Source organism: Stegastes partitus, unplaced genomic scaffold (assembly GCF_000690725.1).
Source record: "Stegastes partitus isolate 25-593 unplaced genomic scaffold, Stegastes_partitus-1.0.2 Scaffold92, whole genome shotgun sequence".
Classification (NCBI taxonomy): domain Eukaryota; kingdom Metazoa; phylum Chordata; class Actinopteri; family Pomacentridae; genus Stegastes; species Stegastes partitus.
The window spans coordinates 559,961-583,815 of record NW_007577823.1 but is presented as its reverse complement, the minus strand read 5'-3'; the positions used below and the strand labels follow the sequence as shown (position 1 = coordinate 583,815).

Genomic DNA, 23,855 nt, shown 5'->3' with positions numbered 1-23,855 from the left:
AAGCATTTGCAGTTTATAGCATGATCAGCCATGACAGTTAGTGATTATAGGAGATGCTATAATATTGCTTGTTTCTGGTGTTTATATGTGTTTGGGTTGTCTAATATTGTAGCTTAGGCCTCTGATATTTGGAAGCTAGACTGTAATTAACATGATTAATGGATGGGCTACATATAAAGTGGCAACAGCAACAGTAATGAAAAATAGATTGTTATGATGAATAAACTATGCACGAACACAACAATAAACAGCAGCAAGGGAATGTCACTACTTTTTAGCAACAGTTTGCTTTATGAGTCAGAACCTTCAAACTCTGGTGCCCAGCCAGAAGTTGGTGAACTGTGGCCACTGGAAATTTGTACAAACAGCCAAATAGAGCGGGAGCAAGCTGGTATGAAACTTTAAGACGCCTTGGCTACCTCTGGATTGAGTCTTTAGAGCAACTTCGCTGCTGGTAATGTGTTGTCTCCATGATCTTGCCCTGCAGCTGTGGAGGCTGTGTGGATACTGGTGTTTAATTTCAGTCTCTCTACCCATTTTCAAATATCCACATGATATATGGGCAATTAGCAAATATTAGCACTGAAGTTGCCCAGCTGCGACTGGAGACACCCAAACACAGCTGCGCAGACTGACACAAAACAGTAGTCATTTTTAATAATTGAATGACATTTATCATTCAAATATCTAACTGAGGGTTGCAGAAGCATGCACTGCACCCTCATAGAGCTGCGCCTGAAAAAAAAAAAAAGCCCATCAAAACAAAAAGCAAGAAATAGGATATATTATTTGCTTTGTACCTAAATCCTCTGGCTTTTCAGTAAAGCAGACGGCAAAACAAATGAACAGTGAATGTGTGTCAGCCACAAACCTCTGCAGGATTTCTTTTAATTTGCAGCTTGTTTGTTTTTCCGCATCTCCAGTAGCATTACAGATGCCGGTGCCCCAGCCTCAGGGAAGGTGACAGCTCATCAGGATGATTGACAATTGTGTGTGTGTGTGTGTGTGTGTGTGTGTGTGGGGGGGGGGACAAAAACCTGACCGGTGGAGTGGAAGGAGGGTGGGGTGAACAATGCATTAGGTGCAACAGCTGCAGGGCCAGTAGGCAGAGAGTGACCTGCTTTGGCATTTTAATGTGGACATGGTGTTAGCAGGACCGAGCCGGAACACTCAGTGTGGACGCATGTTGTTTAGTTGGTAAATGTGACAGCTACTTTGCACTTTCACTTGTACCAAATAATCTGCATGTGGCATCTGGTTGGTGGGTTTTTATATATGAGATCACAAATATAGCCACATTCTGATGCACATATAACACTCAGATTACACCTAAACTGTGGTGATTCTCGGTTTTTGCTGCTTAACCATGAAATACAAGCACAATTTTATCCAAATATGTATACATTTGTTAAATTAATGAACATTTTACCATAATCCTTACATTCATGTGCAAAATACACTGAAATTTTGAAATTCCAATCCACTTTGATCACCTTTATTTTTTGTTTATGTGCGTCCACTTCTCTGGTTCTCACCTTGATTTGTTAAGATTTACCGCATTCAGTCCTCATGTAACCCAACAGCATCCGTAATAGAAGAAAAACTCTGATTTCCCATAGCTGCCTCAGGAGTTTTTTTTAGTTTTTTCTTAGTAGCAAAAACAACAAATTTGACCACACAAACATCTTTTACAGATCCAAGTAAGAAATGTGCACAGTTGCAGCATAACAACACAGCAAAGCCGCTGCTCCTCGCCTCTGCTCCGGCTGTTGAGTCCAACTGCAGCACAGGTTCCAATTGGAGAATGGTACAAAAAAACAAAACAAAACAAACAAAAAAAACCCCCAAAACAAACAAACAAACAAACAAAAACCAATATACAGAGACACTGTACACACGCAGTCATATCAGAAATATCACAAAGTCATTCAGACAACACATGGGAAATGACGACATGAGTGCATACACTGGACTAAACTGTCTCATGGGTCAGTTCGGCAGAAACATGCAACACCTGACGATAGAAGCAAAGCAACGTCATGTTGCTCAACAGAAACTTTCTGCACAATGAGCGTTCATTAAATAGGTTCGTTATTAGTTTTGCTTATTAAACCCTGCTTTTCTGAGTCCCGAGAACATTGATGAGAACACGGAAGAATTTGGTCAGCAAAATGTGACGCAGAGAATTTGAGAAAAAGTGACTCTGGCAACAGTAGTTTCATACAAAATGACAGAGAGGATGATCTCAAAACAATTTGTGGGCCTTTCTGAAAGCTGTAGGTAACTTAGAAGCCTGTAAGACAAAATGAGAGACTTGGTAACCTGATGGGTATATTTTTAAAGGACAGTAAAACAATAAACCTAAACTATTCCCCACTCAAAATCAAGGGAAATACCAATTTTATATCACTCTGGTTTGAAAGAAACATAAGCGAAAAATGTGTTGCAACTGTGTGTTAATATTATGATTGTCATATGGGTAATCAGCTAATAGTTGCTTTTGACATGACAGAAAATGTTGAAAACAGCCCGATCCAAGTAGTTCATTATACGCTGTGAAGTCACACAATTATTACTAAGCTTTTTATTTCTTTTTCTTTTTTTCATTTAATCATAGTGTCTCCTCACAGCCTGATAGCAAATGCTTTGTGGCCTGGCACTGCTGTGTTTCAATGATCTGGATAAACTACTGCTTCATCTCTGACCACTCTGGTGCATGTGTTCCTTCTTCTCTAGTGAGTTTGGTAATTACTGATTTGAAAAGTGAAAATATTTTTGTCAACCTGAACGTATAATTAATATCAGTTCAAAGGGAAATAAAGTTTTGTTTGGGTGCTAACAAAACACACAAAAAAAGAAAAAAGAATTGCAAAAAATCAACAAAAGTCCCCACCAGTGTTAATAGAGGCTAAACAGGCCTAATTGTCTTGAAAAGTCCTATACATTGCACCAGTTTCCTCATCTGTAATTTGGCATTAAAAAAAACCAAAACAATATAATACAGTCATGGTTTTGAAAAAGATGGATTTCATAGTCTATGCAGTCACATAAGATTTGTTACAATTAGCATACAGAATTATTGAGTGACCCCCTCAAATATATACTCTGTATAGAAAGTAAATATATTCACATACAACTTTGTCAATAAATCTTTTTTTCTCTTAAATCTTAATGAATCAAAGCATCACATCTATGTATATATATGTATATATATATATACTGCACCATTCAGTCAGAGAAAGGTAAACTGCATCAGTAGGTAACTAAAATGAAGATGAATTTACAGTAGAAGATTTCATAGTGTAACCACTGGCCATGCCTCGCGCCAGTGTAAAGGCAGAGACCAGTAATCGTCATGGATTATTTGTGTTTGACCAGCAAAATAAAAAATATAAAACTTTAATTTCATTACATACTTTGAACTTATACAATATAATATCAGCCCATGGGCATCACTTTATATCTCTGTAACAGATAACATTGTTGCTCTGCCATTGTGGCCGATTGGCCCCAATAATCCATCTCTGTACAAAGTGTGAGGCAAAACAGTCCAAAGGTCTTTTTTTTCCTTTTGTTTGGCTGGGACTGTGAAAATAACTCAGCTTGTCTCACTTAAGTCTGAGCAGTGGAGTGGAAGGGATGCAAATGGGTGTGCTTCATGCAGGACAAAGGCTCTTAGACCAGCAGGTCTGTCTTGGCGTGGCTGTAGGCCATCAGTCTGGGCAGTGTTTGACAGTGTGATGGTTCTCTATCTTACCTAGACAGTACTCTCCATCACCCAGTCAGCGCTGTCTAACGTCCCCTTGCTCCCACCCGTGTCCCCCTCCTCTTCGCACTGCAGCAGCATGCCATTTACAGACAGGCTCCTCTTAGTCCAGATACTGCTGATCCTGCGAGGTTTGCTGCAAAGCTGAGAGATGCCGGCACCTGTTACGTCTCCCATGTCGAAGGACTGGCTCCTCTTTGGCTTGGAGTCCAGAGGCAGCATGAGGAGCCGGCTGAGGCTGGAGTCCAGTGTCCGGCCCAACAGTGGTTCCCTGTCTGTGTGGGGCTTCGCTGCTGCAGTCGTAGCGCTGCCCGAGGCTCCCGGGTCAAGGCCCTGAGCCCCTCGAAGATCGAGTGATGTGAAGGCCCCTAGGAGGTGATCCAGGTTGGTTCGAGGCTTCGAGGGAGCCGACCTCCAGATGTTGGCAAGTGTGCTGTTGGGGCTCAGCGATCCCCCGGCCATGGAGCCCGAGGACGAGGAGGAGGAGGTGAGGCTACTCTGAAGGGAGCCGCACTTGAACTCCACAACCTCATCTTTCAGAGTCACTTTGGCTTTGACCTTCGGCTCAGGCTGAGGCTGAGGCTGAGACTGGGGCATGAGAAGTCCGTTTTGCCCGAGTCGGCCCCCGTTGGTCTGAGAGTGCGTGTCGCTTACGCTGGTCAGCTTCCCCACCGGAGGTTCAGTGTCTGCAGCTTTGTATCGCACCATGAGGATGACGATGAACACCAGCAGCGTGGCTACGATGATGCCTCCCACCACCAGGATCATGGTGCCTCCCAGCAGCTGACTGGGCAGAGACTGGCACTGAGGGTAGTCATCCTGGGTGAAGAAATGTGTGCAGCCCACGACATTAGTGGCTGTGAGCGTAGTGGCGGTGTCGTCCCAGGCAGCCAACACACACAGATCATAGCGGGTCCCCGACACTAGATTTGTCACCAAGAAAGCTTTGCTGGAGGCTGGGATCATCCTTAACAAACACAGAAAGAGACAATTTACAGGTTAATCACTGTATTACTATCAAGATGTCTTCCTCTTTATTAGCGTGATAGCTGACGCCTCTTTTAAAGACAGAGATGGCCGTGAAAACCTACAAGGGTAAGACAGTAAATGCTATAAATGATTGAGCCTTCAGCATCTGAACAGGGTACACATGTAATTGCAGCCCATGGAGACTTAACTAACTGCTGTGGTAGGTAATGCAAGCTATATTCACTGTGCAATTTTTCATTAAATGAGAGCCCGGATTTCCATTTGCATTCCCAGGAGTTCCTCTCCACTGCTAAGTTGCTGCAGTTGCTGCTTTAACAGACAGCCAACAGTAATTGACTTTATCTCTCAGAGCCATCTGTTTTTCTGCAGTGAACAGAGAGTCCATTTGATATCAGAGCTGTAGACCACTGATAAATAAATAAGTGGAAAATACAGGAAAGGCCAGAATGGCTGGAAAGTGAGGCACATTTTGTACGGGCCAAACCAAGACCGATCTTGACCTGTGGGAAATGTCAGGTGTCTTTGTGGTGGAAACAGCAACACGAGGGAGTGTGTCAAGTGTTGGAGTAAAGCTGCAAAGCTTTGTGCACAGGTGTGCAAGCTCCATCCTGCTTCAACAACTACCATCAAGATGTCGAGGTGCCTCGGAGATAAAAAGCGAGTCTCCAGCTGCCCAAGGCAATCTGCTCTGTGGCCAGCAGTGGAGGAGATGTCACTTTTGCTGTCACACGAGTTGTGTAAATCTTATAACTCACTAATTTTTGGTGCTGCATTTTTTTTNTTTTGTTTTGTTTTGCACTTTTTTTTTTTTTTTTTTTTAGCTTTCTTGGCACACAAACCTGGTTTTACGGCTGAAAATAGATGTTTGTAAAAGTACTTTGTTACAGCTTATGATGTAATGCCAGTTTCTGTTTCATATTGGCTTGTAATAGGGATTATTTTCTTTATTTCTTGAAAAAAAACAAAAAACAAAATAAAACTAGGACGGGCCTGGATTAACTCACTTCGAGACCCTGGAGCCCCCTTTAAAATGCCCATTAGGTTCAGCGCATACGGCAGCTTCATTATACCATGTGGTGCCTTCAAAAAACAGCCAGTGCTCCTACACTGGCTGTTCACTGTGTGCCTATTAGTTTATGGTGACTTGATCGAACATACATTTATTTATGATGTAAGATTTGTCATTTGCAGGAACCACCTTAAAGCCCTTTTCAATTTAAAAATGGTAGTTTAGTTCACTTGATCCAAAGCCAGGGGAAAAGCAAAAGCTCCAGTCTAGATAATATTGTCATTGGCAAACCAACTCTGTACAACATGAGGCCATGCAAACTGACAAGCAACTCACTGCCTGGACTGTTTTGATGATGTCATCCTGCATAATTTGGATTCACAAGGGGAAATCAAAATCTGGTGACCGATGGCAGGTAACTCTGCTCTTTAATGCGTCCTGTGTGTTACGATCTCTGGTGGCATAAAAATCTCACAGAGAAATAACTGATTATTACAACTACTAGTACGTTATAACAGTAGACTGCATATCATCACATTTTCATAATGATTAGTAAATACTGTTATAGTAAAAATCTTGGATGTTTACCATGAGATCACTTTATCTTCTTTGTTGACTAAAACAGCCGACAAAAGCTACAGCCAACAGTTTTTTGATAAGGTAAAACTTGTGCTGATATGTGTTACAATGGTTGCTACATAGTTTAAATTAAACTACATCTTCAAATTGTCTGGTTGTTTTATGTGCACCACCTTTTGGGGTTGGGGTGCAGCAGGGTTCCACATAAATTCTATTAACCAATAAGTTGTGGAAACATACTCACTTTATTCTTAGCGTTGTACGTTACCAAACCAATTCACAATTTATAAATCCTGACCACAACTCAGGCTATTTTTAGGCTCTAATGTTTCATCTGCTATGTGCAAACAAATATGCAGACACTTTAAGATGTCCAAAAGATGTTCCTGGGGGAATTGTAAGAGTAATGTTCTGTATCCTGTTTAGTTGGACAACATTGTTAAGTTTCCATCTCCTAAGCTACAATGACTTAACTAAAAGGTGTAGATACAGAAAAATAACAGTAAATTTTGCGAAGGGTGGCTGATAAACCAGATTTTTTTTTGGTTATTTAGATATTTATATTTGAAAAAACTCTGACATAACGTGTAATTACAGACAATGCTAAATGCAAGCACCACCTAATTTGAAAACTCACAATTAAACTATATTTTTTGTTATACTTTGAGAGATTACGTTTGCATTTGTTTGTGAAGTATCACAAAAAATGTGACAGGGTTCCAAGTTGTCACTACAAAAAAATGACTGAATTTTAGAACCTCAGCTTTATGACTTCAACATAGCCTGGTTTTCTTTATCTGGCATCTTCAAGCATGCTTGGCTATCAGTCTAAACCTTAAATCACGCCCTGCATGTACATGCCAACATGACAATTTGAGCTACTGAAAGTTAAGGGAGGACTCATCCAGAGAAAAATGTCAGCCTAGATGTCTGAATTTAAACGACAGGAACCTCTAGTGGTGGTGTCAGCAATGCTTCACACTTGTCAGGACTAAAGTAGATGGTTGTTTTTATAGAGCTACAAAACCTCATAGGGATAAGGTGGGGTTGGATGGATCAGCAAAGCTTTGACTTTGACATGGGCACCTGCTGTTTGCATCCTATCTCTTGCAACAGTGACTCCATAACAGTTTTACCTCAAACCACAATCTTTAAACCCAAATCAAACCTTAACTTGAGCCTAAACAGAGGCATCAGAGTAAGCATTGACAACAAATACATGTATTTGCTCAGTTCAGAGGATCCTTTGGGTGTGTAGTGAAGCATGCAGAATTTTGGACCCTATTATTGGGGCTGTTTGCTCGTTGTGGATTTCTGTCACATCGTCACCTAAAAGGATGTTTATCTGACAGGCAACAAAGATCTGAAATCAAAACTATGACAACCTCTCACTCTCAGTTTGCTCTATCCCAATTAGTCACCAGCGATCAAATAAAAGAAGCTGTTTTTAATTATGAAGAAAAAAACAACAACAACAAAAAAACTTCTCCAACAACTTGCGCTGTAGTTCATTACAATATTATAATTGGCTGCCTCTGATTGGGACTGAAATTCTTTAGCCTTGTGATACTTCGGCTGTGCGCCGCTTGCCCCTCTGTCTGGGTCTAATTGATTTCAGGTTGTCAGCAGAGACTGGCTAATTTATTGTAATTCACAGGAATAAAGCCCAAGTCCAGACAAACCTATGCCCACGCTTATCACAGCGAGATAAAAGTTTTTTCCCCGCCCCTTCAGGCTGCAAAAGGCAATTTGTCGAGTGGCCTGCTTAGTTCCAGACGATGGCGTGAGGCCATAGCATTAATCAGAGTGAAAGCGGGGAAGAGAGAAAAGAAGTGTGGGAGACGAGACGAAGGAGGAGATGGGCTCTTGGGTTTGGCTTCTTTAAGGCTTTGTGAGAGATTTGTCAGTTACAGTTTTAATATTCTACCTATTTTCTCAGTTCAAAGAAAGAGCTGACAAAACAGATAAATCATTACTCCAGGCTGCATCTTTCCTGTCCACAACCATTAAACTATTTCATGGCTTCGGAGTTTTCCAGCTGCAACCCCCCTCCACGAACCAAACAGGACAAAAAAAGAACACAGAAGAATCATTATTCATTGCCTCTATTGATTTCTTGAGACTTTTTTTCTTCGGACTAGTGCAGACAAGGTCATGGCAAATGTCTGCTGCCCCATTGATTCACCTTAAACATTGGGGTGCTGCTGAGAAATTTGATTATGCTTATATAAGCAAAATCCCTAATGGCCTTTCAGTGCTCCTCACTCTTTGACTGTGCAGATGCATGGTAGGGGATTAAATGGGCCATGACATTTTTTGGTGTCTGTTTCTATACCCTTGAATACCTTCTGCTTGCAATAAAACATCCTCTCCATCTAACTGTAATGGATGGATGCATTAGGAAGAGGAAGTTGTGCTGAAAATAGCACCACCTTTGCCGCGTGGTTTGTGTTACATCTCCACGTGGTTGATGCAGCCAGCACTGCAGGAGGCCTTCATATGTTTGGCAATTAGTTCTAGCTACAGAGAATCTTGGCGCAGATTGGAGTACATAATGGCTAACATGAAGGGAAATGTTTGCCGTTTGCTGACATTTCAAAAGTGGTTGAAGCAAACTGTTTCATTTTGACCCCCCTAAGAGCAGCAGAAGAAGCTCAAAAGTCAGTGATTTTAGTAGAGGTTTGCTAACATCAGCTAACACCAACTACTGCTCGTATCAACCATGTTCTTTATTCTCAGTTAGGTTTTGCAGTTTATTTGTATTTGAACGTTGTTTTTCAGAGACATGACTCCAGTATAAGGATGAAGCGGTGAAATCCCTGAGTGTACTGAACAAGATGGTGTTTTATTGCTTAGGAATTCAAATTAAAGGCTACATTATTTCACCTTAGTGCTCTGCGAACACCTTTTAGCTCTGCTGGCCTCCGAAAAACTCCTGAGAGAGATTTTTGTGGCATGTGGTGGGTTTATCAGAAATGGGAATGATGTGAAACTGACAAAATCAAAACAATGAACTAAAAGGGGCTCAAAATCTCTTCTGAAATCAGGTAAACTGCAGTTACGCTGTTGGTATTCTGTGGGTTCTTCAACATGAACAACACTGATAGTATGGAGATATTGATTCACGCAGCTTCAAGATAATCATTTCTCAAATGAACTCTGAACTGTAAAATCCAGCAATAATTAAGTAAGGAGAATTTTAATGAGAAAGATGGAAAGGCAGTCAATATGTATATTTCATATATGTGTGTGTGTGTGTGTGTGTGTGTGTGTGTGTAATACTAAATATATAAAGTAATATAACGATTAACTATAGCTGCTACATGAAAGTTTATGCAGTTCTGTCTTTTGCTGCACAGTCAAACAATGGAAAGATGGCGTCCAAAGATGTGGTGATTAGTTCACATAGAGTTCATTCTTGATCCTCTTACGCTCTTCTGACCTGACACGGTTTTGCATCTGAAATTGAAATCCTGGCTAATTTTGCTTTGTACAAAAGATCAATGCAATTCTATGAAATACATGAAATAGGTCTTAAACTTTCTAGCTGGAACTAAAAACTACAATTACAGCACCTCCATTAAAAGTGTTTTAGATATTTCGTCCAACCCATCAACATACATGAGTGGGCCAAATTAATAGAACCACTTTCCAATGTTATGCGGTCCGGTACGCCAACACCACCCACTGCAACTTTATGATTCACAGCATGTTTCATATTCATTTTCTACATTTGTTTACTTTTCATTGTTATTCATTTTCTATTGTTTATACCGTATTCTGATACATTTGACTGAACTATGTTATGTATTAACACATCCTAAGGGCAACAGACCCTTCATTCAGTGCTGGTGATGCATAAGACAAACCAGACTGCAGTGCTTTTGTATTTTATTTAATATGTGACTGGTGTTTGTTACCACATTTCTAGCAATATACCTCTCTTCTTTCTTGTAGCAATTTTTAAATTCATTGCTTCTTATCATACATATGCTTTTTTTTCCTTTGCTTGACCCTATTGACCTCAAACCTAACCTTTTTAAAATGACATAATCCAGCTCTGTTACTGTCTGAGACGTGATCAATAATCTACAATATGTTTTCCAATGTATGCCGTGAATCCAATAGGCTTTTCAGCTCAGTTAATATCCAGTAAAGGCAGCCTCGGGAGCTTTGCTTTCAGTCCTGACATACTATCTGTAACAGAGGTGCACAGGCGTTAAATCTCATGACATGTGACATTCTAGCCATTATGTGGTTAAGCATTACTCTGGAAACATGTGGCAATTTAACTGAAATATCGTTGAAAGGCTGCCGCTGACATGTAACTTCCATTACGACAGCCGCATAAAGAACCCTCAGCCTGTTCATGGCCCCATAACTAAGCATGATAGGGACAGACAGCAGGGATCTATCACCTATTCATGAGCAGGAATTAGGTGGTGCATCGTTTCGTCTTACTCGGAGGTAGGTGATGGGATACTGTGGATTTGAATTCAGGACACTTTTCAGTCCAACAAGTGCATTTTGGGAGCATTTTGGTGGAGCACTGTGGCTCTCTGATGAAGCAGCAACACCTCTTCACAACTCTGCGGAATAATGGACGAAGTCACACTGAATTCCAATCTTTAGGAGTATTAAGATGACCAACCAGCATCCAGTGTGGTCCTACTCACTGGATGTGGACTGTAGTTGTTAACCTGCCATTCCCAATTTCATTTCTATTTTTGGGTTGCCAATTTCAAAATCCCCTTTACTGCAGCAAACAACCTCTAAACAACCTATGAGCTAACATTTGGCAGGCCTACTTTCTTTTTTTTAGGTAAATTAGCCCTTTTAATGGTAATGCTCATCTTCCCACATGCAAAATACTGCAACAAAATAACTCCCTCAACACCATTTTAGAGCTCTGTTGCTAACTGGGTGCAGCCAGACCATTCTCCAGCACTGTAGCAATACATCTGGCTCAGGTTATTTTTTTCATTTTCTCAAAAAAGCAGTTACAAGATCTCTCATGAAGAAGGATGGCAAGTTTTAGCAAGTGTTCCAAACATCTTATGTTTACTTTAAAGGTGTTGTGGTAATTATGATGAGGAATAATCGATGGATGAGCAAAAAAATACATTTCTGTAGTAGCTGTTGGGGCTTATTTCTGTCTGATCGATACACTTAATGTCTATTAACGTTTCATGAAAACATAACGGGGGATCAGCATCATCAAGGATTGTGGTCAATGGACAGACCCGTCCAAAACCTTTCCTCTTCTACAGGAAATAATGTGGTTTTTAAAACACCCCGCCTCTATGTGTGTTTAAAGATGCATAACAGTGCTTTGCTTTGAATAATAATCGTGTCTGATGTCGTTTGATCATCCTTCTCATGTCTCCTCATGACTCTCGTGGTATGGCTTAAGGGTGGTGTCTTAAACATCCACCTCTTTTCTTACTTGTCTTTGTTTTGTTGTGACCACCCAGTTGCAACCATTTGTTGTCATCTTGTCTAATTATGATATCAACATAACAAAGCTCCATTGACTGAATGAAGACCATGAGCTACGTTTGCAAGCACGAATGCTAGTAAGGAGATGTTTGAACTTAGATGGTCTATGTTAAAGCTATTCTATACTTTACCTCTAGACTGTGTGGTCAAACTGTACATTTTGTTTAATTTCAATAACTTGTTTGATTTGACAGGCCAGTAATGTATGAAACAAACTAAAAATCTACTATAAATGCAGTGACTGTTCAACTCTTCATCTTTAACCCAGCAACATCCCCCATGGTTAAAACAAAAACCTTTATAAGATAAAACTAACTCAAACATCCTAACTTATAGTCACTCCTCAACTAGTTTTCTTTTCAGTAGACACCTTTACATGCTCAGTTTTTTATTCTGATGACTCTGACTTCTGTTTGAGTACTTGTTCCAATAAAGTGGCAGTACTTTTAATTGAGTGCAGGTTTGGTTACCATGGTGCAGCTCAGAATAACCCACTTTTCAGGAATTCAAAAAAGCCTGTCTTTCTGGCAGACAACAGCACATTTTTTAAAACGTCTGTTCTGGTTTTGAGTAAGTTCTCTGGGCCCTCAGGCCTTCGCATTCACCCATCCTACACTAAACCTTTAGCTCAAGTAACAATATGCCAATCATGGAAACTAGAACAGTGATAACATTGTCCTCCAGCTCCGGCGTTTGAAGAGGGAGTAGCTGACAACTCTTACGTCTTGTGCACAACAGTGGGACACAGCTGAAACGATGAGGTTGTTTGGATCCCTTGAACCACGGCAGCTACAGGCCTATTTCAAAACTTCCATCCTTATATAAAGTTTGACAGAAAGCTACCTCCGTTCAACTTTTCCTGAATTCAACTCAGCTTTCATGAATCAGTCCTTGAAACATTTCAGGTGTCATTCAGAACAATGAACAGCAGACAGTGTCCTTATTAAGGCATGAAATCACGGCAGCATGAAAGCTCAGCTTTAATCTAGTTTAAGTGCATCCTTTGCAAACATATTAATCAATCAGGTAAGTTGCTAGGCTGACATTAAGGACCTGTTGGTAAAGCTTCTATCTTCAGCAGACATTATCAATGGGTCAAAAGTGGTGAAACTTTTAACAGTCTTGCACATGGGTGTAGCAAAATGGTACTTTGTACCTGTCCAATTTGGCCCATATTACTCAGGCTTCATAAGAGTCAAAGATATCTACCAATACTGAGTCACTGTCTTTGCCCTGCCTACTGGTAACAGCAGGTCAGGCTTGTGTGGCAAACATCATCTCATTTACATGAAACTGACATGACGTGTTTTACACACGATGTATGGCAACATAATGTATAATGGATGTGTTCTCCAATGCCACATAATAGAAAGCAACTAATTTCTGTAAAATCTAATAAGACCTGAAGACACTTAAATACCCACAAGAAAATCCTTTTGTTTTTTTGTGGTGCACCCTAACATGCATAAAATTGCAAGGGCAAGATCATCGCAGCTTGCAAGTTAAATTAATGTAACACTTTTCATACAGGTCAGCACAGTTCAATGCGCTTCCAGATCAGCGATCAGCTGATAATAAGATCATAACGGAAAGAAATAAAACAAGATAAAATAAACTAGATGGGGGGGAAAAAAACTTGATAAAAAAGATCTCAACTTAAAGAGGTTATTTTAAGGGATGCTTATGGTTACGGTATCGGTTGGTATGCTTATAATGCAATTCTGGTTTTGATTTGGAAACTTTTTTAAACAATGTGACATTCTCACCCACATTGCTCAGTCCCTGGCCACATGTGAAAAGACATGAAAGCAGGCAGGTATTCAACATGTATCTCAAGCTTCTCTTTCTTTTTTTTCACACAAGTACTTCAGCTAACAACGAACTGAAACATCACAAATACCTCAGAGAGAGGCTGTTCAGAAAGAAATTTGTACATCATTTGTACTATTCATCACTTCAAGACTGCATTTAAAGACACAAAAGATGGAATTCTTGGCATGGGATGAAGACAGCAGTTAATGTAGCCAGAAAGATTCCACAACAGCAGATTTTTTTTTCACCCAGCTTTGATTGCAACCAGCCAGATAAAATATAAACACTTAAACACCCTTCAGCAGTAGCTGAAGAAACTGCAGCACACACTAGTTTAGTCCAAGCACACTGCGCTGTGGTAATACTAAAACACTGAACTGTACCATTTAATCATGGGGGGGGGTTGCCATTCTAAGGTAAACATAGTCATGCAAAAAGTCATTTTCCAATGGAATATACTGCTGTGAGTCGTGCTTTGCAAAGGAAAAAAAATGGATATGAGAGGATTACGAAAGGCTGATTTTTCATAAAGTTGGACAAAGTTATTAAGTAATCAAAAAGAGTTTAGATATTCATCAGTCCCGGGTTACTGACTGTTTAGTTCTGTGGCAACTCTTCCTACAAGTGGACTTCCAGCTAACATGAGTGAAAAAGGCACAAAACAGAACATTCAGTGATGTCAAAAATAAGCCCAGAGTAACAGCTGAGGCTTAACTACAGAAGAAAAATCACTGTACTCTTGAAGTTTGCCAAACAGCACCTTGACAGCCCACAACACCACTGGGAAAATGCTTTCTTGACTCATGATACTAAGGTCCTCCTGAAGGTGAAGTACACCGGAAGCAGTATCACTAGTTGAGGCAGTTTTGCGGCCTCTAGGCTTGGACAACTCTTCATTGACATGCAGAGATTTGTCTCTGCTCAACTTTTAGGAATTCAACTCGGCTTTCATGAATTGGTCTGTGAAACGTTATAGGATGCTGTCAGAACAATGGAGCAATTTACAGCATGGAGAGTTTCCTTATGAAGGTATGAAATAGATTATTAAGTAAAGTATAGTTTTAGTGATATTACTAACATCTTAATTGGTCAAATATAAACAAGATTTTACATGCACTTGTGAAGACCATGTATATCATGGTGGTCTTGAATATGGAGTGACTGAAATGCACGTGTTTTTTCTCAAAAAACAATTATTTTGGTTCTTTCATAGATTTATTGTGGGTATTCTGGAAATGTGGCAAAACCTACTGGGTCAAAAAAAAAATACAGCATTGCTAATATTTGGTTAGTTATTTGGTCTAAAACCTTAATTGTAGCCTGTTCTATTTCTTTACCACTTTTGATGTGTGTTTGGAGTCACTGTCTAGTTGGAACATCCAGCTGCGTCCAAGACCTAACCATCTAGCTGATGATTATAAGTTTTCTTGAATACTGTGGAGGTGTTTCTTCTTCTTCAGTATTCCATTTGCTTTGTGTCAACACCAGCTTCACCATCAGCAAAACAGCCACAGAGCATTATACTGGCACCACCATGCTTGATGGTATGCATGGCGTTCTTGGGGTTAAGGACCTTCTCTCCAGTCATTGTGGCCAAATAGCAAAATTTTGGTTTAATTTGACCACAGAAGTGATCAAAGATACAACCATATCTTAGCATTGCTGTATGTATATTTCTGACCCAGCAAATACTACATATTTCCAGAAGACGTATTGTAAATAAACGATTAAATACGGAACCACAGTGCATGATTGTTTATTTTTTGTGACAAACACACGTGTTTCAATGATTTTATTATAGAAAATTCAGAATTACAGGAGTCAGCGTAAACTCAAGACTCCCACAACATACACGGTCCTTATAAGTGTTGTACCTTTTGTTCACAACTGTAAGGTCCTGGATTGACATTAAGGGCTTTTTGGTCTGACATCTTCAGCCGTCATTATCAGCAGAGGCAATGAATTTCTAAGAATATTATCAATTTACGCTACAAGACAATGTCAGAGTGGTTGTCTAGTTTAGTTGAAGTTGGGTAACTCAACATGACAATGACTCTGAGCATCCTAAGTTCCTAACCCAACTGAGATGCTATGGAATGACTTCAGAGAGACTTTCACAGCAGACATCCCAAGAATTTGGCTGAGCTTTAGCAGAGTTCATCTGAAAAATAGTTCCTGCAGAACGTTGTGCAGGTCTAATCTGCAGCGACTGGAAACACTTACTTGAGGTTATTGCTGTCAGAAGAGGTTTGCCCAGTTATTAAGTCCAAGGGTTCATCTACTTTTTTCACCAGCACTGTAAATGTTTAATGGGTGCATTCAATAAATGCACAAAAGGTTTTAAACTATTCATGTGGTACTTGATTCAGCACATTGTGTTTGTCTACACTTGTGGCACCCGTGATGAAGATCAGCTCACATTTTACAACTAAATAAGGCTGAAAATGGAGTCATTCCACAGGGCTCATTGACTTTTCTTGCCACTATAGCTGTCTGCACAAATGAGCAATCATTTATCATTTTTCAAGGAAACAGTGCCGACAGCCCTAACTTCCCGTTGACCCACTATTGTTGGCATGCTCTTTCTTTATAATCATCAGCCAGGCTGTGTATATATTTGGACTTCTTGAAAATATCATCAACACATGAAACTTCCTCGGCTGTTAAAATGAGGTGAGACAATAGACGGTTCTAGTTTTATGCCACATATAAATGGAGACAGGATGTTCTTCTGGGAACTAATTATTATAAGTGACATAGAGCATAAAGAATTGATTGAACATTCTCATTTATTTTGCCACCTGAGTCTCATTTTCTCACAGTCCTAAATGTGAAGGTACAGACATTTTTAATTTAGTCTGGTTTCTATACTAACCAAATTTTGTGCAAAGTGTTGCACACTCTGCAAATCATCATTTGCATGTGTGGCATCTGTAAATGAGGCCCTGATAAGCTGACTTTTCAACAGCTTCCATTTGAATAAGTACTGTGTAGCTTGGTACATATGCTATTTTAACACTTTTGCTATGTTATATAATTCTTCTACATGTTTAAATCAACATTTCAATTGCAAATGAAATTGTTTAGTGCAAGTGAATAAAAAATATTCATGCTGAATAGATTAATTACATTGCATTAGGATTTACTAGAATTCTACTGTATAATTATGCAAATGACTAAAAAAACATTCTTACTACATTATAATCAGGGTCAAACAAGAAAGAAAATATGCTCCATTATGAAAGTAATATTGCAATGAAAGGGTGGCCATAGCCCTCAGGCTGCAGCTCTAAATATCGTGCTTCTCATAGTTTTGAGAAGAATAACTGATTTAAATGTCATTAAGTAATTGGATTTTTTTTTCCTGTCTGGATTCGCATTTGTATTAAAGGCTGTAGCAGTAGAATAAACGCCTTATCTAATATAGTTTCATCCCCATCAAATACTGCTGGATGACAGAACCTCCTGCCTCCTACGCTTAGAAATTCCCCTGGTTCTGGATTGCTGAACATAATCGACCACAGAACTGCACAGCATTGTGCTTAGTGAGGGAGATTTAATGCGATGACAGGTGTTTGAAAAGAGTTGTTTTCACCGCTGTTGATCAATTTGATAGACAATACAGATGTCGGATAATGGATGGATCCCTTGGGTATGCCAACATCAGTGCAAAGTATTACGAAAAACTGCTGCACTCATTCCACTGGTGAATCTTGCTGTGTGATTCTGCAAACACTGCGCCCTGTAAATACACATCATTCAGTGTTTAAGCACAATACATCTCTCTTTGTTTAGGATCAGATGCACATTCTGCTGAGCCTCTCATTCAAATGCTGTGATTCTAAGCCATTCCCTCCGGATCTTTCGGTAATGAAGACATACTTAGTGCTGCACAGATACTGGAACAATATTGACGCTGCTGTAACGACAACTGTAATTTCAAAACTGAAGACTGCTGTGATTTCAAACCAGAAAGAGAACTGTTTCAAACAGCTACTCCTGCAAAGTTTTTTTTTTTTTTCTTTCTTCTTTGCTGTGCCTAAGGTTGCTTAGTGTATGGGAAACAAAATTGTTAACTGAATAAACAACAATTTTTTGGCCACAGGTGTGCAGCAGAACAAAAATTTAAAATCCTTATCTGGTACATTGTCATCTTATAAAGTTGCCATGCCCAATTTTATACCAATTTATGCTAGCAGACGCAATATTAGCATTATCTTGAAATTTTTAGACAATTAATGAATTGTCCACGAATTAGCTCATTTTATTTGGTGTATGTTCACCACCCAGTCACTAACTCTGTCAGAGGTTTGGGCTTCATAGTAGTATTTTTTAAAATAATTTTTGGCCCCTTTCAAGGTCAGTCGGCTCTAATATTGTTTGTCATTCTAGATTCCATCGTACCTGTCATGTCAAAAGACTTGTACTCAACTTGAGTACAAGTCCTGCTCTTCTTTTTGATCAGTACTCTGCCCTCATTTATCCTATTCAGCTGCTCCCTGACTCCCAGCTTCAAGCATTTGGATTTCATTTGGTTAAACATTTGGCCTTTTCAGACAAAGGAACTCTTTGCACATCTATGCGGTACAGAAGGCATTTTTGAAAGTTAGACAGTGTTTGGTATTTGTGTTGTGAATATGCCTTTTTTTTTTTTTACACCAAAGACATTTTCTCATGACAGCATTAGAAACACAGACCTAAGTTGCAAAAAGCTTCAAATAAACCCAATACTTAATTCACCAATTACCTGCTGTAATTTTTGACATGTTAACAATTTCCACAAAACATTGCCTACATCGACCTGTCCAGGGTGTCCCCTGCCTTCGTCCTAAGTTAGCTGGGATAGGCTCCAGTCCCCTGTGACCCCAGTGAGGATTAAGTGGTATATAGATAATGGATGGATGGATGGACATTCCTAAAAAAAAAAAAATGCAAGTATTTACCTGTAAATCAGAACCTCATCATCGGAGCAGTTGTATTGGAGCTGGTACATCTTTACTTTGGGCGCCGACTTGCTGACCGTCCATTTGACCAATGCTGAAACAGCCGTCACCTCGGACACGGACACCGCCCTCTCTGGCTGACTCTTGGGAGTCCCCTTGCTAATCCTGGTGGAGCCGGTGATGTCAGAGAGCCTTGACTTTGGCTGTGCTGGCTGCCCAGTGCCATTGCTGAGATGGGGGAGCTGGACGATGGACACCTCCACCGAAGCAGCGGACTCCCCAGCCACGTTAGCGGCAATGCAGGTGAAGGTGCCATAGTCCTTGGAGGTGGTGATGGTGATACTCAGGGTTCCATTGCTAAACACTGCAGTACGGGAGGAGTTTCCAAGCAACCGATCATCAGGTGAGATCCAGTGGATAGTAGGGGCAGGGTCTCCAGTCGCTTCGCACCGTAGACTGGCTGTCTGGCCCTCCAAAACCAACATCCTGTGGGTGTGCTGGGTAATTAGCGGTGGCTGACATAGAAACTCTTCCTCTTTTACATTCCAGAAGTAACGACCCTTCAGGGCAGGTGGAGAAGCACAAGTCTCTAAGTCGTCGTCTCTCTCAAGCCTGCGCAGCCACAGCATCTCACAGTTACAGTGCAGCGGGTTCCCCCCCAGGCTTAGGGATAGCTGGGGGGCATATGGTGTGGTCAGGATCATTGAATCTTGGGCTCGGGCAAAGATGGGGTCTGGGGGTAGCTTCTGCAAGCGGTTTGACGTCAGATCCAGTCTCGCCAGCCTTTCCAGGTCAGTAAAGGTGCCCTCCGGAATAAAATCCAACAGGTTGTGGTCCACACTGAGTTGGTGCAAGTTAATCATCTGTCGGACTGAGTCCCAGGGCAGAGACATCAGGTTGTTGTAAGAAAGATCTAGGTCCTCCAAGGCAGGTGCCAGGTCTTCAAAGGCCTTCTCATGGATGCGTCCCAGTTGATTGTTGTTGACAATTAGGTGCTGCAGGTTGACTAAGCCTCGCAAATCATCAGGACCAAGCTCCATTAGGCGGTTGTTGTCCAGATGAAGTGAGCGCAGCGTTTCCAGGTCACCAAAGGAGAAGGGCTGAATGTAGCTGATGGTGTTCCTAGAGAGGGTCAGGTCCACCAGGTCAGTCATGTTGGCAAAGTCCTGCTGTGTGATTCGGAGGATGTAGTTACCTCCCAGCCGGAGCTCCACCGTGCTGCGGTCGATGTCTGGAGGCACAAAAAGAAGGCCTTTGGAGGGACATAATGTCCCCAGAGACTCGGAGAGATTCTGGCATGAACAGTACTTGGGGCATGCATGGGTGGTCATCACTGTGGCTCCCAGGACCAGTAGGCAGCAGATGATGTGGTCCATGGTAAGAGTCATACATATGAACCTGTATGAGAAACAGAAAAACAAAAACAGATTAGTTCAAGGTAAAATTTAAAAACATCATCATCAACTCAACAGGCCCCTCAGAAGGACCTCAAACACACAAAGGGGCACAGACGGGTTTAAAAATCTGAGAGGGAGCCACAGGCCCAACAAAAGTCTTAAAATAATTTCCCAAGAACATCTGTTAAATTGGATCACTTTAAACTTCTGTCTGCCTCATTTGAAATCTTTATCTGATGCCCACAGGAATCATTAAACTTTTATCTTGTCTTCCAAGTTCCTGTGGCAGCCTCACAGGGTAATGTGAATCTGCCTTAAGTTTTAAGCAATCTATGTTGGATTTGGCCCAGAGGATGAATCTTTACCGCTTAGGTTAGAGATTCCCCTCGGACCATCTTAAGGTGTAGGGATCTGACAAGACTTTGGTCCGGCTCAAACTCTGCCATCACAGCCGTGGGCAAACAACGTTTTGATCCTTGACTTTGACATTTTGCTTATGGGCGTGAATTAGACATGATAGAGGAGAATCTGTAAAGGGAGGAAGAGGAGAGAGAAAAGAGTTGGTGATAGTAGGAATAAACTTTTTTAAAGGTGCATTACAGCTTGGTTCTAATATGAAACTTTATTTTATCATAAACTATGGGTATTTAGCATGGTGTCCATGCAATTTTAGGTTGATATACTGTCAAAAAAGATAAAATACTTTGAAATAATAAAAAAAGCCATTTTTCATGGCAATGTAATAGAGCTATTACAGAGAAAAGCCTTACATTTTCACTGTTTTTTCTCACCATTCTCACAATACCACTGAACATTTTGAGAGAAAACTACTGAAAACTACAAGACAGGTCAGAGATGGTTGAGCAGAAAATTGATCTATACATTTGATCATTTGAGATGCAATGACCCATTTATTTACCAAACTAAGAGCTAACATTTAGGAAAATGGTTAAACCATTACAACTAGCAACTGACAGGACAAGAAGCACCAACATATGAACATACTGGTTGCAGACAACACAAAAAAGTTTTGCCTGACCAGTTTATAATCGTACCCATTCCTATTGTTTTGTCTGCCAAACAAGGTGTGTCTGATGGCCTTTTTGGTGGTCTGACTGACTGCATTTATTGACCCATCGAATTGATAGAAATGAATGTGTTTAAGTTCAAGACAGTGACCGTTTAAAACAGATGGTAATACACTTACAGTAGATTTAGGAATAGCTTTGTGCTTTTTGAAAACTCTCAGAATTTCAATGACATCCATGTTTCAGTTGTAGGATCCAGATACAAAAAACACACTAAATCTCTGTTAAATTACTAAAAGTGAGTACACAGGTATAATTGGCATTGAGTGTTAGTTTATATGAAGGCAGTGATCCCCATCTGTGGGAAAAATTTGGATGCTACTATTTGCCTGGTAGCCGAGCAGCTGGTGGTGAAGCACGCCTGAAGCGAGATGCAAGTGTTTTTTGAAGTAACACTTCATTATTTTGACTTGAATTTTATTACTGCAATTAGGAATGGATAGAATGTTGGCCACAGCTATGAAGCACTATCTGAGTTGTGATAGCTCCCATTAGAAATAAAACACTTCGACCCTGATATTTTATCCATCCATCCATTATCCATACACCGCCTAATCCTTGCGAGGGTCGCGGGAGGGCTGGAGCCTATCCCAGCTGACTTAGGGTGAAGGCAGGGGACACCCTGGACAGGTCGCTAGTCTATCACAGGGCTACACTTAGAGACAGACAACCAAGCACACTCACATTCACACCTACGGACAACTTAGAATCACCAATTAACCTCAACATGTTTTTGGACTTGTGGAAGGAAGACGGAGAGAAACCGCGCTGCACGGGGAGAACGCAGAAAGATCCCGGTGCCCCCATCGGGACGCGAACCGGCAACCTTCTTGCTGCGAGGCAACAGTGCTACCAACTGTGCCACCTTGCAGCCCCCTGAAATTTTATTCAAATCAACATACGGTCCATTGTCAAAGCCGTTCATCTTTGTGTTTTTCTTGTACGGTTTGTTTCATAATGGCGCTTGTCAGTTATCGACCCCAGGAGGACACTAAAACGGTCTCTGTGTGGGAAATCACGTGACCTGGGATAATTTTTCTGGGTGGATAGAGCACTCAGGTGTAGATAATGCTGTAATCATAATGCAGTCATATGATCAGGAAACATGGTGCAATAACTCAAGTGCAGAGCATGAGACAGCGGGTGCTCAGAGACATGGCGCGAGCTGTAATAGTGGCCTGCCGGGGGAACTGTGGTGATAAGCGGTATTTTTATGGGGTGGCCATAAATTAGCATATCTCAGTGGTCAAATAAAACAGGACCTCAAGTGCAAACCACTCATCCTGTCCCAGTACACGCAATGTTGTCTCCTCTTTTGTTGCATTACTTCAGAGAGATGCTTACAGTTGTGTTTTCATTCTCTTTCCTTTACATGTGATAATCTCCCTGACATACATTGCAGTCTAATCATTCCTGATAAAAACAACCAAAAATAGAAAAGATTCCAAATGGATTCAGAGCACCGCTGTGCACATTTGCACATCATTTCATGCACAGTGTCATTATACAATATTATTATACAGACAACAACAAACATACAGATAAACATTATAACATAAAATATGGAATGCCTCCCAATGTAAACTGAGATTATCCTCTTTCTCCTTGCTGGCTCACTCCCACACATGGATACACACATCTACATCTGTGCAGTACAAATATACTCTCACAGACGGCTGCACACGCCCACATTCCCATGTCCAAACACCCGACACACCACTGCATAACCAAATATGTTCTGATGAATCATATCTCCGCGCTGAGTTTACCTATCTCCCAGCACCAGCTTTCAACCTTCAGCACAAGGTTTTTCTGCTGCGCAAACTGTCACCCGGCTTGAAGTGATGGAAACGCTGATGGTCATAATGACGACGTTGACTTAGTTCTTACTTCAGTTTAACAGCTGGAAGGATGGTTAGGCTTCGCTGTGTGGGCTAAAACGCACAAAAAACGAGTGCGAAGACAGTATGAACAGCAAGTATTTAACATGTTTTCAATAGAGCAAAAATGGATTGAACATTTGGTGGAATTAGTATGTGGCGGTATGTAATATGTGACGAATCTGACTCAGCTGCAGAGAGACGTTTATTTAATTGGGGCTTATGTAAGGCACAAACTGATAATTTGCTCTGTTTTGACACGAAAACTCCACGTCGGCCCATTGCCTTGATAAATTCCACATTTTTACAGCAAAAAAATAGTGCAGAAAAACAAAGTCACATCACAGAAGTAACTTTGTTTTGCAGATTATTTTTTGTGGATCTACAAAGTAATGCGAGCACCAACACTTTCTGCAGATGTTTCGCATTAAAAGCCCCACAGTTGTTCAGAGGGAACAATCTCCCGCTTCCTTAACAGTGTATTAATTTAAAATCTATGCATTTCAGCTGAGAGGAGCTGAGTGGGGAGTCTGACCCGACTGTGTTGTTTTACTCACGGAGTTAGAGCTGTGGAAATAAACATTACGCTAAATTTACCATCAGTGAACAAGTAGGTAATGTGACCCTCTGTGTGTTTTTTTTTTTTTTTGTTTACTTGGTATTTACCGGTGACCTCCTAACATTTGTTAATGCTGAAAAGCTCCCTTTTCTTTAACCTTACCTTCTTTTTTAGAATTCACCTAAGGTGGAAACTGGTCTATTTACCTGAGTTTTCTGTAATCCTGCCTGCTGTGAGTGAGATACATGCGCAACAAAAAAAGGCCTTGAGAAAGAGAAAGATCCACTAAAATCTTTGACTATTGAGCAACAATGCAAAGCTTCATCAACTGAT

The 23,855-nt window shown here is 40.7% G+C and overlaps 1 protein-coding gene across 1 annotated transcript in view; it reads right to left on the bottom strand.

Annotated features, from left to right (window-relative positions):
• Positions 1–3,757: 3,757 nt before the first annotated feature.
• lrfn2b (leucine rich repeat and fibronectin type III domain containing 2b) overlaps positions 3,758–23,855 on the bottom strand; it is a 67,068-nt gene continuing 46,970 nt past the window's right edge. Inside the window, exons 2-3 of the mRNA XM_008277226.1 lie at positions 18,599–19,996; positions 3,758–4,733 (exon numbers count right to left, since the gene is read on the bottom strand). Coding sequence (XP_008275448.1) covers positions 3,758–4,733; positions 18,599–19,986 — 2,364 coding nt within the window. The 5' untranslated portion in view covers positions 19,987–19,996. The remainder of the gene's footprint in view (positions 4,734–18,598; positions 19,997–23,855) is intronic.